At 44.6% G+C, this 15076-nt stretch overlaps 1 protein-coding gene across 1 annotated transcript in view; it reads right to left on the minus strand.

The window, feature by feature from the left end:
- Nucleotides 1–5858: 5858 nt before the first annotated feature.
- The window catches only part of ZC3H15 (zinc finger CCCH-type containing 15), a 47468-nt gene continuing 38250 nt past the window's right edge, over nt 5859–15076 (minus strand). The window contains exons 9-10 of the mRNA XM_040357063.1: nt 10568–10694; nt 5859–6344 (exon numbers count right to left, since the gene is read on the minus strand). Of these exons, the coding sequence (XP_040212997.1) occupies nt 6160–6344; nt 10568–10694 (312 nt within the window). The 3' untranslated portion in view covers nt 5859–6159. The remainder of the gene's footprint in view (nt 6345–10567; nt 10695–15076) is intronic.

Raw genomic sequence — 15076 nt, forward strand, 5'->3', positions numbered from 1 at the left:
AGAGCAAATAATCGCTACTGTAAGGGGTTAATTTTTTTTTTACTGTGGGACAGTGAAAGTAATATTTACAGTAGTGATTTGCTTTTTTGTACTATAAAAAGGCAAATTTTTTTTTTTTTAACACCATTATGTTACTGGCCGATTAATCGATTATGAAAATTGTAATCAATTAATTTCATAATCGATTAGGTTTTTCAGCCCTAATGTAAAGTTCACAAACACGAATACAAGAAAGGATTTTGCTCGTTTTGGAAACTGCCGCTTGGTATTGCATGCTGCCATTAAGCTTATGATCTACCCAGATCCTTCTCCACCCATGATTCCTCCATTTGTACTCCCCCTAGTATGTACGATACATGAATATTTTTTTGCCAAGTGCATAACTTTACATTAATCAACATTAAACCAAATTTGCCAATTAGCTGCCCAATTAAAAACAGTGCATTGACATTTGCTGGCGAGTTGAAGACAAACTGAAAGTGAAAAAACACCCCACATTTAAGTCACAGGGTAACCACATCTTACCTTAGCCACACTGAAGGTTCCCAAAGGGTGTCAACCACGACAGTAGGCATACACCTGAAGGGGGCATCAGGGTCTAAATGCCATAGGAAAGGAATGCAACCCTGTGGCGACCTACCTTTTTTGCACCATATGCCAAGGTGAATGCTGAACACAGGATCCAGTGCACAAAGCAAACATTACAGGCCAGCCCCTCTAACGCGGGGTCCAGATACAGTTCCCAGAATGTACATCCAGGGGCTGCTAGCAAATATAGTAAATATTGGAGTAGAAAACTTCTCCTGGGAGGGAAAGAGGCCCAAAAAATTATAAGGAAACTGTCAGCCGGAGGACACAGAGGCACCACTTTTAGCAGAGTTGAGGCTGCAGCGCTCCCCTCCCTCTCTCCACCGCTTCGCTTGTCTATTCACACACACACACACACAGCGGGCATGTCCTGCTGTGATCCCCGCTGTCTGGCAGCTGCACGGGTCTGTGTTCGGTGTAACAAGATCTCGCCCACCTAGACTGCTCGTGCGATAGTATCAGTGTTACGTCTAAGAAATGAGCCATCTAGGGGGGCGGGACCTTGTTACACCGCACGCCGAACACAGACCCATGCAGCAGACAGAGAGAGAGAGATGAGTCTGTATACACAGAAGGGGGCAGAGTCCGGAGTATCCATTAAGACTAGAGCAATCTCTGTGTAGAAAAGTAACAACTACCCACCTCACACCCCCTCCATACCCAAAGAAAAGGAGTCTGTATTGCTAAGGCACAGTAAAGCTGCATTGATGGGGCACAGAAAAGCTGGATTAATTGGTCACAGTCAAGCTGCTTTGATGGGGCACAGTGAGGCTACAGGCACAGTAAGGGTTGCGTTGACAGGCACAGAGAGGCTGCATTAACGGGCAGTAAGGCTGTGTTCATGGGCACCGTGAGGCTGCATTTCATGGGCAAGGATATGCTTTATGTTAATATTATTAAAGTTGTTCTTTATTTTTGGAACTTAATTTTGCTTTAAACATTTAACAGTGTAATTTCAGGGTGTGTTTAGGGGTGGGGCAGGGAAATTTTGAGGTATATATATATATATATATATATATATATATATATATATATATATATATATATATATATATATAAAAACACACTTGAGTCCTATGGAATGTAGGGTTAAATGAAGGTTCACTAGAGGGCAATCCCAGCAAAGCTTCTGCCAGTGTCCTATGACTTGGAGGCCACATATAATCAATCCATGGTCTGACTGCAGAGCTTTTGTCCTGTGCTGTACAATTAAAGATGTACAAGTAGGAGGCTGCTAAAAATTTGACTTTTCATAACATGGAGTACAGCAAGTCAACATTGATAACCAATTACCGACATAATGCAGGGGGGTATGAAAATCATAGTGTGTATATATATATATATATATATATATATATATATATATATATATATATATATATATATATATATATATATATATATATATATATATATATATATATATATATATATATATATATACACACACACACACACACACACACACACACACACAGACAAATCATTTACACAGGAAAAAGTATTACGTAAAAGTGACTTAAAGCGGAGGTTCACCCTAAAAACATTTTTCTAACATTACATTGTGCTCACTTCCAACATTGACAGTATGCAGATTTTTTTTTTTTTTTGCTGTACATACCGTCGTATAGCCTCCCCCCCCGTTTTCCGGGTAATGGCTCCCGCAGGAGTGGGCATTCCTATGCAGAGGCCAAGCGATCGACGTGATGACAAAAACTTCCCCCCGACACATAAGGCGCGTCACAAGTTTCCGAAAGAAGCCGAACGTCAGTGCGCAGGCGCCGCATAACGCTGACTCGCAATTTGGATTCTTTCGGAAACTCATGACACACCTTACGCGCCGGGGGGAAGTTTCCGCCCACCTCCGCTTTAAGAAAATAGACACTCAAAAAGCCAAAGCTGTAATGTAATGAAAACGAACACACTTCTAAGCCAGGAGAATGGACCAAGTATCATCCTTTAAAAAAAAAAAAAAAGGATCCTCCAGCTAATTGTGCTGAAGGGGGGGGGGGGGGGGGGGGGGGGGGGGGGGGGGGGGGCGGTGGGGTTGGATTACAGATGCACATCAGTGATTTGTGTAACTTTTTTGTAAAGTACAAAAATTAAGTCCCATTATGCTCTGCACAACCTCAGTTCTCTATTCTCGGTAGCATGCCAAAAAAAACCACACAGAACCTTCGGAGGCCAATCTGCTTCCAGCCTAAAGATTTACTTCTGCTCCGGACTACAGCAAAATGGCAGCCTTCAGCAAGAAACTGGAGAGTCTTGCTAAAGAATATTTTATCAGTTGTTATGGGTAAAGTTCCACTTCAAGTTGTAAAGCTTTGTTTGGCCTTGGCTTACACATAACTTTCATGGATGTGGGAGAAGAGCAAGTTAGACATTTACAGGGTTTACTTAATAAAGCTGAATAGTGCAAAATCAGGCTCACTTCTGCATAGAAACCAATCAGCTTCTAGGTTTTATTGCCAAAGCATAATTGGACAAGCTGTTGATTGGTTTCTATGCAAGTGAGCCTGATTTTGCACTCTGCAGCTTTAGTAAAAACTGGTATTCTATGATAATGTGTTGATGGCTGGAAAATGAAAAAAAAAAAAAGGCAAGACAAATTTGGTAGAAGATTAAAAAAAAAAAATGATGGGCATTTGGGGGAAAACAAAAACATACCACAACAACCAACCATACTCCCACCTCTACAATGGATGTCATGTTTGACATTAACAAAATAAAGCTTTCTGGACCAATGTTGGATATGTGGGTGGCCAGGTAAAGAGACTTGTTTAGGCCCAGAAAGAACCCGACTTATCTACTGGACTAACTCTAGTTAGGAGGAAAAATACTTTAGTCGACACAGTAGCATGCTTACTCTAGAAAACAAAAAACAGATTTAGTGCAAGATTTACAGAGTCCAAATTTAATTTGCACTGCCACAATCATCATACAATCTCTTGATTTTTCAAAAAATACTTGAACCAAGCATCTTTAATATTCAGGTAAAGAACAGTATGCTTCTATAACTCACACTGTTGCTCTAATATATTAGAACCCAGACATTGCATACAGGGACTGGCTTGTGAATTTGTAGCTCTGTAACAGACACAGGATAGGACAAGCACAAGTTTATTTATATGTTTGAAAGATCGTTTAGGGAATTTATCAAATCTGGAGCAGCTGTGCATGGAGGCCCATGCCTATCTTCAGCTTGCTCAGTTAAACTTCGAACATTTAAAAAAACAAAAAATCTGAATGGTTGCCATGCAAAGCTGCTCTAGTTTTGATAAACTGCCTTATTTTACTCGTAATGAATACAAAAGCTCAATTTTAGGACTGTACAGGTATTTTCCAGCATTGGTTGCCGGAACCTCAAAGCAGGTCCTCCTCCATCCTTGCATGTCAGCGTCAGACAACTTCCCTACAACATTTTCCTGGAGCAATGCTCATATATGTGTTTTGCCATTAGTACTAAAAACTTCAACAATCCAGAATACCCCAAATGCCATGTAATCCTGCATTGAAGGCCAAAACCACCTGTTACAGAAAAAAAAAAAATTAATGCATTTTTTTGCATAGGAGCCTGCAAAAGCATTGCACCCACGATCAATGGATTGCTGTTGCAACTCTGGGCTGCAGACTCTTGCTCCAGCTCTACGTCTGTACAGACTTTCAGTTGGAGGCAGTCATGGACTAAGGCCCCTTTCACGTGGGGGAGGTGCGGTATAGTGGCGCAATTTTTACGGCCGTATTTACCGCGATATTCGGCCGCTAGTGGTGCAGTTTTAACCCCCGCTAGCGGACAAAAAAAAGGGTCAATTCAGAGGCGGCTAGCAGGACTTTTGAAGCAGTCCTGCTAGCGCACCCCTTCGGGCTTTCACACTGAAGACTGCAAGGCCTAAGGGCCCTTTCACATGGGGCAGATAAGTAATGATCCACCTCTGTGTGTGCGTAAGCTCAGCGGGGATCGCTCCGTATATCCCCGCTGAGCCTTGTCTTTTCTCTGCTCTCCCCTATGGGGGGGGGGGGGGGGGATGAACACGGACAGTATGTCCGTGTTCATCCGATCCGCAGACAGAAGGAAAAAAAAAAAAAAAAAAAAAAAAAAATCGGATCTATGCGGAGGCGGGTGATTACGGGTGTCAGCGGATGTTTATCCGCTGACACCCGCAATCACATAGGGACCAATGTATGTCCCTTTTTCATCCGCAAACGGATAGATGAAAAAGCGGACATGGGGTCCTTTCAGACGTGCGGACCCTAAGAGTACAGAAATTGCCACATTTGTGTTCTATTGAGAACTAGAAGCCCGTCTGCTGCAGTGGCAAAGATACTTACAGTTCCTTCATTTACAAATCTCTGAATAAATGACATTGTTGTTTAGAGCCCTGCACAGCAGAGCAGATTCTAAATATAACAGATGCTGTTGGGGAGAAGAACCACCCACACATGGTCATGGCTTGGGGAATTGGTTGTCCCATTTCCACCATATTACCCTAAATACATTTGTAACATGCATCAATGCAAAAATGTGGAGTTGAGACAGGAGCAACACTCTCCACCACATATCCCAATAGGACAACTGATGTGGCATGATATGGAGGATTCCCTCTACTACTAGGTAGACATAATAATCTTTCAGGTTAAGGGTGTCAATTGAGAAAATAACTAGAAATTATAATGGACAGTCTGGAATCAGGTCACACTGTCTTTAAACAACTGAGAGCAAGCGTATTAAGACAAGCATACATTTAACATTTTAGATTACGTATAAAGATTTCAAAGAAATTGTCATTTAACCCTGATGGCATGGCAGCCACACCCTGGGCCAGGGATATCAGCAGATGTTACAGTGAACAGAGTGTCTGACATTTTCATCATCATCAATGCAGAGCTCTTGTAGGCACAACTATTACTCTAAGTCGCATGCCTTGTGGAATCTCCTGGTTCTGGTTGGTGAGAATGTTGGCAAGAGTACAAGCCTGCCAGACCTGTAAAAAGTTAAATATTTATGTGTGCTTTTATTTCGTTTTACCACTTCACCATAGAATGCAAGAGCACAAAGGTAGCAGACTTTCTCTCCATCCACCTAGGCAATAACAAGTTTTAAGACATTTTTTATTTTATTTTAAAAACCCTGTTCTGCCAGGTGATCCCTATTGAGGAGTTATCACAGGTTAGGACAGTTAGTGTATGGCCACAACAAGCCTGTGTGCACATTTGTACTGCAACAGTAAAAATCAAGAGCATTTCTAGCCATTCAAAATCTCAACAGGCAATAGGTTCTTGCTGGATGCATTTACTAAATCATTACAAATCAACACAGAAATTTGCGTTATAGTAAAAGACATCACATACCACTACACCCAAAGAGAACTTTGTCATTCCTTTAGAGAGTTTCATCAGTCTGCTAATCTCAGGACAACACCATAAGATTTTTATTTGTTTATTTTTCTTCTTGATGTGCACTTCAGAAGCAGTAAGGGAACAATTAAACTTTGTTGTTTAAAATAATAAAAAATTTGAAGAGCTTGGCAGTCTGAATATCTCACTAGTGATGTAAAATGTGAACTGTGAGATTCATTCCTCGAGTGTGTTTAGCTGTTCCTCAAGTTCATCCAAATCTTCTCCAGTAAAAAGGTTTTCATCAACAGGCACATCATTGATCAAATTATCTTCTTGATCCTCGTCATAACTTTCTTCTTCATAGTCGCTATGCTCACCATTTGTCATTTCTCCTCCTGATGCTTCACTTAACTTTATGTCTGAAGAGAAAATACGTTTTGAGAGTAAACAGCAGACTTTTTGGAACAGCAGGGGTTAAATGCAATACTATGCCTTGCAATAAGCACTTCTAAATGAATATGCAAACAGTAAATTGGTGAGATCTGTAATGATTATTTTTTGGTAAAAGTGTAGGAGAGCAAGAAATTAAAGTGTAGTCTACCTCCATTTGCAAACATTTTATAAATGAACCTGCATAATTACAAAAACCTTTGCATTGGAGCATGTAGAGCATCGGAACCAGAACAGTACTTTGAAATCCATGAATCAGTCTGCCACAGTGGCTTTCCATTCACAAATCCTATGAATGGATGTGTGTGTGTGTGTGTGTGGGGGGGGGGGGGGGGGGGGGACCACAACCATTTAAAAAGGTAAAACACAAGGATGCAGGAACAACAATCTTACGATTTAGGTAAGTGGGGAGCAATTTGAAAGTGGAGATTGGGGAATGTGACTGTGTCACGTCACACCTTACATATGGGTGTAACAAACATGCATACAAAGCCTTTAAACCCAACAGTTTACAGTGCCAAGATGACAAGGCTGGTAAACATGCGATATACAAAAAATTGTAGCGCTAAAATATAAATTAAAAAATAAAACACTGAAAGTCTATATCAACACTGAGTGGCAGTGTAATCAGATGCAAGTCCATGCGATTGTGTAAATGTTGATAGATGAATAAACCATGTGCAGTAAATGATTCCAAACACCACGGTGATTCACGGTAAATTAATCGTGTGAAAACCACCACCAAAAGGGGAGGCTTACCAGATGTATTTAACCCAAATAAGCGTACGCTCAAAGGGTCAATAAAAGCTGAATGTGAATTGGCGGAAGACGCATCAACAGGAACTGGATATACAATCGGCAGGATATCCTGAAGACATCACTTGAACCAGGACAGGGGGAAGTATCAGCAACTTGGAGGTAACTCTCAGAGGATCAGACCATACCCAGAGTGCATGAAGGAAAACGAGAGGCACATATAGAGTGATACCGTAACAACTTAGAAGGTTTAATAATGGTTAAAAACACTTAGTTTCGATGAGTAAAAAGGACATCAATATAAAAATGCGCATGGCAGCAGTAGAGTCCTGACGTGTTTCGCAATAGTTTGCATCATCTGCAGGCAGCACTGCCATGCGCATTTTTATATTGATGTCCTTTTTACTCATCGAAACTAAGTGTTTTTAACCGTTATTAAACCTTCTAAGTTGTTACGGTATCACTCTATGTGCCTCTCGTTTTCCTTCATGCACTCTGGGTATGGTCTGATCCTCTGAGAGTTACCTCCAAGTTGCTGATACTTCCCCCTGTCCTGGTTCAAGTGATGTCTTCAGGATATCCTGCCGATTGTATATCCAGTTCCTGTTGATGCGTCTTCCGCCAATTCACATTCAGCTTTTATTGACCCTTTGAGCGTACGCTTATTTGGGTTAAATACATCTGGTAAGCCTCCCCTTTTGGTGGTGGTTTTCACACGATTAATTTACCGTGAATCACCGTGGTGTTTGGAATCATTTACTGCACATGGTTTATTCATCTATCAACGTTTACACAATTACATGGACTTGCATCTGATTACACTGCCACTCAGTGTTGATATAGACTTTCAGTGTTTTATTTTTTAATTTATATTTTAGCGCTACAATTTTTTGTATATTGTTCATTGCTTTGTTTCACTGGATTGTTTGTGGCCGCTTATTACCACGATAGCGCAGATTTCGTTTTGTTTTGGTAAACATGCGAGACTGGTGCCTTTCATCGAGTTCTTGGCAAGTTAAGGAGGAGGTTAATGTTAAACTGATTTTTTTTTTTTATAAAAATGAACAAACGACCTTCACAAACATGTTATACTTACCTCCTCTGTGCAAATGCCTCTGCGCAGTAACAAACGTCACTCCAGCGTATATGTTGATCAGCTGGCGTGATGTAAACACAGCGTATGTGCACATCTGAGGCATTATTCAACGCTATACAAACAGCGGAGGGAGAATGTACTTGTCAGATTCTGCCTTGTTGTTGCAGAGCGGGTTTTGCCTGTATTGAACACCGTGTTTTCCGCGTTGCACGGCGGGCTCATTGTGATAAATGGAGTGTTTTGGCTGCATCTAAGGGCAGGTTAAAACACACCCTAAACCCGCTCTTCAAGAACTTCACAACCTGCCCTACAATAGCGAGGAAGAATCTGACAATTACATTTTCCTTTGGTGCAGATCGAGGAATACCGCCCCCTACGATCTGTGCATGCGTCTTCAGGCCGCCACAACAGTTGGTCGAGAAATCAGCTGCAGTGCTGTTCCGTACTGCGCATGCACACCCTGGTGGAGGCATTTTTTGACGGGGGGGGGGCCACTATTCGAAACACCTGCGCTCTTGGCTGCTCCACCTCATTGGGTGTCCCCACGGAAAGCTGCATTTCCTGGGGGCACCCATGCGGGCGAGCTGTTAAGTCCTGCTGCTGTCTCCATTGACACGGGACTCGGGCCACCCGCTCTTGCGTCACTGGATTTGATTGGCAGCAGCGAGAGCCATTCAATCTGTCTGATGACAGAAAGCGGCTGGAGCTACTGGGCTCATGCACAATCGCTGGATCGGATGGGCTCATGTAAGAAAGAGGGGGGCTCTGGGGGCAGCTGCAGCAAAGAGGGTTTTTTACCTTAATGCACAGAATGGGTGGGGGCGCTCATGGCGTGGCTGTGCTGCGATTAGACACAGCACAAGCCAATCAGCAAGTGCTGGCCAAATGATTTCCGCCAGCACCCGCTGATCAGCGAGGAGAGACACAGAACAGAGCTCTGCCTATGTAACCAAGGCAGATCTGTGCTCTGTCAGCATGATGAATTTTCTTTCCATGCAATGCAGGGAATATAATCCATTAGATCCCTTAGTAAAAACAGCACACAAAGACACTGGTTAGGCACACATTTAACCCTTTGATTGCCCTGAATGCTTAACCACCACCCAGCCAGTGTCATTAGTACAGCGACAATGCATATTTTTAGCACTGATCACTCTATTGTCTCCAGTTCCCACAGTGTCAGACTCTCTGCCGCAATATCGCAGTCCCGCTATAAGTCGCTGACTGCTGCCATTACTAGTATAAAAAATAAATAAGCCATTATATATCCCATAGTTTGTAGGCGCTATAACTTTTGCACAAATCAGACGTTTAATATGTCGCATTGGCCTAAATGTAAGAAACGCTGTGAAAGATGATGTTACGCTGAGTAGATACCCAACATGTCACTTGTGGAATGGGGACAAACAGTACTTTAAAAAAAAATTAACAGATTACCAGTTTAGGAGATCTAGTGCCATTATTGCTCTCATTGTAATGTTCGTGGCAATAATTCACATGTGTGCTGCGAACGCTGTTGATGCCACCTATGTATGCCTTTGCTTCTGTGTTCGAGCACATAGGGATGGGGGCACTTAAAAAAAAATTTACACGGTTCCTTTTTTTTTGCACCACTTTTATTCCTATTACAAGAAATGTAAACATCCCTTGTAACATAAATAAGGCATGACAAGTCCTCTTTACGGAGACATCTGGGGTCAATGAGATTCCAGATATCTCCTGTACCCTGAAAAGCAGAAAAAAAAAAATTAAATACCTGCCAGTGTTTACATCTGCCAAAACTGGAAGGGACATTATGACATGGCTTCCGGCCTCCCAGGGTCATAGAGATGTCCACGGCCAGCTCGATGGCAGTCCAGTGCCACTGCTGGATTGGAAATCCAGCTTCCCGATTAAACAGGAGAGGCCGGAAAGGCACCGGAGGGCAGGGATGTCCCCTCCTGCTGCCTGCAAAAGCAATCTAGTGGCTGAATAGCCACTAGAATGGCTTTTACTTTACAGGGAACCGCCAGCAGAAAAGAAAGATATCTGAATGATGCCTGTAGCTGCAGGCATCATTCAGAAATTACCACTTCAACTGAAGGATGCAATAGGACCTCCTACGGACAGGAAGTGGTCAACATACATCATCCTACAAGTCCACAAGCTATGAGATCAAGTGCACATTTTTTTTTTTGGGGGGGGGGGGGGGAGGTAGATCTCTTAATATCTAGATTAATCTTGGTGGGTGCATGTAAAAGGGAAAATGTTAACTTATCATGGTTGGAGAAGGGACACTATGCAAACTCTGTAAATTAAGGCTAGAACTGCTGAAACACAGAATGATTACCATTAACTTACCCTCTCTATTGGTTGATGGCATATATGTGCTGAAACGTTCACTGCTGGCTACGGTTATTCCAGTGTCATCAACATCTTTCAGAACAAATCGACTGAGATCAATATCCTGAACATCTGAAGCGTCATTCTTTAAAGAAACAAAAAAAAAAAAACCACACACTTGTGAAAAAGATCTTCCTTAAAATTCGGGTTTCACAGATGACATTTATGATGTTATAATTATGTAACTTGTTGTATTATATTATATAATTTGTATTAATGATGTATTTTTATGTCCTACACAGACCACACAATTCAAACGAAAAGTTGCAAGGCCCTGACAAAGCATGTCTGTGCGAAACTTGTTGACCACCTGCATACTGTTACTTATCCTGCTTTTGTAACTATTGTGGTCAATGCTAATACTCAAATTGTTTTTAACGTTTGTTAAATTTTGATATACTTTTTTGAACAATCTGTGTTCAGTGTGCTTACCTTTATACAGTATTGACATCTCTCTAAAAATCCCTCATTTTGGGAGAGCGACTGTCTCTCTTAACTGTCTTTTCTTTTACTGTATCAAATAATGGGACTGTGAGATATTGTCATCTGTGTCTGGAAATAATCCCACTACCTTCTTTTTTAGACATTTATGAATAAAAAAAAAAAAAAAGGCGCCTTGAAAAAGAGCAAACAAATACTGAAATGTTTCTGTAATTTCAGAGTTCAGGCACTCTGGTAGACCTAATTTTAGGCGATTATTTTAGAGGAATAATTTTAAAAAGGAGTCTACTGTGCACACAAATAACTGCTACAGAAAGTCCTTCATTGCTTTACATAGGCATCAACATCAGCGGGCAAAAGAAAAAATAGGATTTTTGTACTCACCGTAAAATCCATTTCTCAGGAGTTCATGGACGGACACAGCAGCCTTTGACCTTAGGGTTATATCCGCTTCCTTCCAGGAGAGTTAGGCAGAAACAAAGCACTTTAAGTGTTAACACTTTCCTCAGTGCAGCTCCAGTTCGTAACAAGCAGTACAAACAAAAGGGGTGGGTGCTGTGTCCGTCCATGAATTCAGAGAAATTGATTTTACGGTGAACGGACACAGCAGCCTTTGACCTTAGGGACGTCCCCAAGCAGTGTAAAAAAATTCGAGGGGTGGGGAAAACAACACAGCAAACCAAGCTACACCCCAAACAAAACCTCAACGGAGGAACTCCAACTTTAAACTGCCGCCTGTAACACCTTGCGGCTGAAGGAGGCATCAGAAGATGCACTCACATCCACCTCGTAAAACTTTGAAAAAGTGTGGCCCGACGACCAGGTCGCTGCCTTACACACCTGTAACACAGAGGCTTGATACCAGAAAGTCCAAGAGGCACCGATCGCCCTGGTCGAATGCGCCGTTACCTGAAAGGGAGGCGCCCGCCCCTTCAGGGCATAGGTCTGAAGCACAACCTGTCGTATCCACCTAGAAATGGTGTCCGACGAGACTGCCAGACCTTTTCTGGGACCAGCCACCGACACGAACAGCGAGTCCGACTTCCGGAACGGAGCAGATAAGTACACTCGTAGGGCCCGAACCACATCCAGGGAATGTAAAGTGGCCTCCTTCTGGTTTTTCGGCTGAGGACATAAGGATGGAAGAACATTAATGTGGAAAGCCGAAACCACTTTCGGGAGAAAAGACGGTTGCGGCCGCAGCACCACCTTATCCTTATGGATGACCAAATAGAGAGCCTTGCAAGACAAGACCGCCAGTTCAGACACTCGTCTGATCGAGGTAATTGCTACCAGAAAAAACACCTTTTGTGACAGAGTCAACAAAGGGATCATCCTGAAGCACCGAAACGACTAAATTCAAGTCCCATGGGGGTAGTGGATGGCGCACCGGAGGAGCCACATGTCGGACCCCCTGTACAAACGTACGCACCAAGAAGTGCGCCGCCAAAGCTCACTGAAAGTAAACGGCCAGAGCCGAAATCTGACCCTTAACCGTACTCAAGGCGAGAGCCTGATCCACTCCCCGCTGTAAAAAACAGCAGAATCCTAGACACCACGTATGAACGAGGGTGCCATTTCATCCCCTCACACAGAGATGTAGGCCTTCCACGTACGATGGTAAATTGTGAGGTAGACTTCCGTGCACGCAGCATGGTAGAGACCACCAAGCCCGATAGGCCTCGGTCCTTCAGTACCTGGCTCTCCTTCAGTACCTGGCTCTCAACAGCCACGCCGTTAAAGCCAGCGACTGTAAAGCAGGGTGGAGGATCGGACCCTGCGACAGCAGATCTTTTCTCAGAGGTAGACGCCAGGGGGCGTCTGCCACCAGACGCACCAGGTCCGCGTACCAGGAGCGGCGCGTCCAGTCTGGGTCGATCAGGATTGTTGGAATCCCTTCGGCTTCCACTCTGCGCAGCAGGCGAGGAAGAAGCTTCAGAGGAGGGAAGACGTAAATCAGTCGATAGTGACCCCAAGTAGCCACAAACGCGTCTGATGCGTCCTTCGACCTGGCAACGAACCGTGGCACCTTCCGGTTGAGACAGGACGCTAGAAGGTCCACGTCTGGAGTGCCCCACTTTTGTCATAGACTCCAAAACACCTCCGGGTGAAGGGACCAGTCTCCTGGGTCCAGTGTTTGGCGACTTAGGTAGTCGGCTTGCCAATTCTGAACACCCGGAACGTACACGGCCGATAGAGCTGGACAGCTTGATTGCTCAGAGCTTCAGAACATTGATCGGCAGGCGAGACTCCTCCTAAGTCCAGCGCCCCTGGGCTGACTGGGTGCCCCAAACGCGCCCCCCAGCCGGAGAGGCTGGCATCCGTCATGATCACTGTCCAGTGACATGGCAGAAACAACTTCCCGGCTCGAAGCACCGGAGACATGAGCCACCACATCAGAGAAGACTTGACCAGTTGACTCAACTGAATCCAGAGAAGACAGGAGCCTGTCCCAATGTGACAGAATCTCCCTCTGTAGTTCCCTGGTGTGGAATCGGGCATAAGGAACTGCCTCGAAAGAGGCCACCATCAGACCCAGAACCCTCATGCAGAATCGAAGAGACGACCACTTCTGGGTCAACAACTGCTGCACCGCAGATTGCAGAGTCTGAAGTTTCTCCGTTTGGAGAAAAACTCTCGCCTCTGCGGAATCCAGGACTAGCCCTAGGTATTCCAGACGCAGAGACGGAACCAACACTGACTTCTGGATATTCAGAAGCCAGCCGAACTCTCGGAGAGTCTGACACGTGATAGACACGTCCTCTTCTAATTCTGAGCCTGAGGAAGCTCTCAGGAGAAGGTCGTCCAGGTATCAAACGATAGCGATCCCTCGCTGTCTCAGCAGGGCCAGTATCGGGGCGAGCACCTTGGTGAAAACCTGTGGTGCCCAAGGCCAGGCCGAACTGGCACAATCACTCCCCTGACCAGAAGATCCTGGACAGCCCCTGACAGAGCCTTCCGGCAAACCGGATGAAGCAGGAGGTTGGAAGGAAAAAAATCTGTTTGGTGGACAAGAGAGAAAAGTCCATCTTGTACCCCGAGGAAACTACCTCGCAAACCCAGCGGTCGGAGAGGAGAAACCTCCACCGAGCCGCGAATTTGTGAAGCCGGCCCCCCACCCAAGACCTGGGCGGGGGCAGACCTTCATGCGGAAGCAGGTTCGTCCGCAGGCTTGCGGAAACAGGGGCGCTTCTGCCCTGCAGGGGGCACCTCAACACCTTGCAAACTTTTTCCTGCTGCACTGGGCGCACGAAAAAAAAACGCTTTGGGGTAGTAAAAGAGGGCCCTTGCCTACGGCGAGGCTCCTTGCCCTTCCCAGACTGTGGGAGCAGTGTGCTCTTACCACCTGTGGCATCCTTAATGATGTCATCCAGGGACGCCCCAAAAAGCCGTTCACCCTTAAAGGGCAAATCTACCAAGGCCTTCTTGGAGGATTGCTCCGCAGACCAGCATTTCAGCCACACAAGGCGGCGTAGTACCACCGCATTGGCGGAGGCTCTGGAAGGCAAGGGAAGCGTATCCAGGGCCGACTCACAGACAAATTTTAGACCCTGAACCAATTGTTCAGCCAGGTCCTTGCAGGTCTCGGAAGCATCCTGCTCCTCCAGCTTCTGCAGCAACAACTTTTCCAGTTCAGTCAGTGTCTGCGACACCAGAGACCCGGCCACGACCGGTCTCACAGCCGAACCCACAACTGTGAACAGAGCGGGCCACAGACTCCACTCTATCAGTGGGGTCCGTAAAAGAAGGAGCCCCTACCACAGGCAATGTGGTGGCTTTACTCAGTCTGGACACAGGAGGGTCCACTGACGGAGGAGAGACACTTTTTTTTTTTTTAAAGTCCTCCTCAAAGGGATAACGGACCGCAAAAACTTTGTGGCATGTCCCATTCCTTACATAGCAAATGCTCCAAATAAGAAATACAGGGAAATACTTTTGCGGTGCTGGGCAGCTTGCGGAACCCAAAAGGGACCGGCACAACTGGTGCCCCTGCCAAATCCTCAAGTTTATGAGTATCACGCACCG

Source organism: Rana temporaria, chromosome 6, assembly GCF_905171775.1.
Source record: "Rana temporaria chromosome 6, aRanTem1.1, whole genome shotgun sequence".
Taxonomy (NCBI): Eukaryota; Metazoa; Chordata; class Amphibia; order Anura; family Ranidae; genus Rana; species Rana temporaria.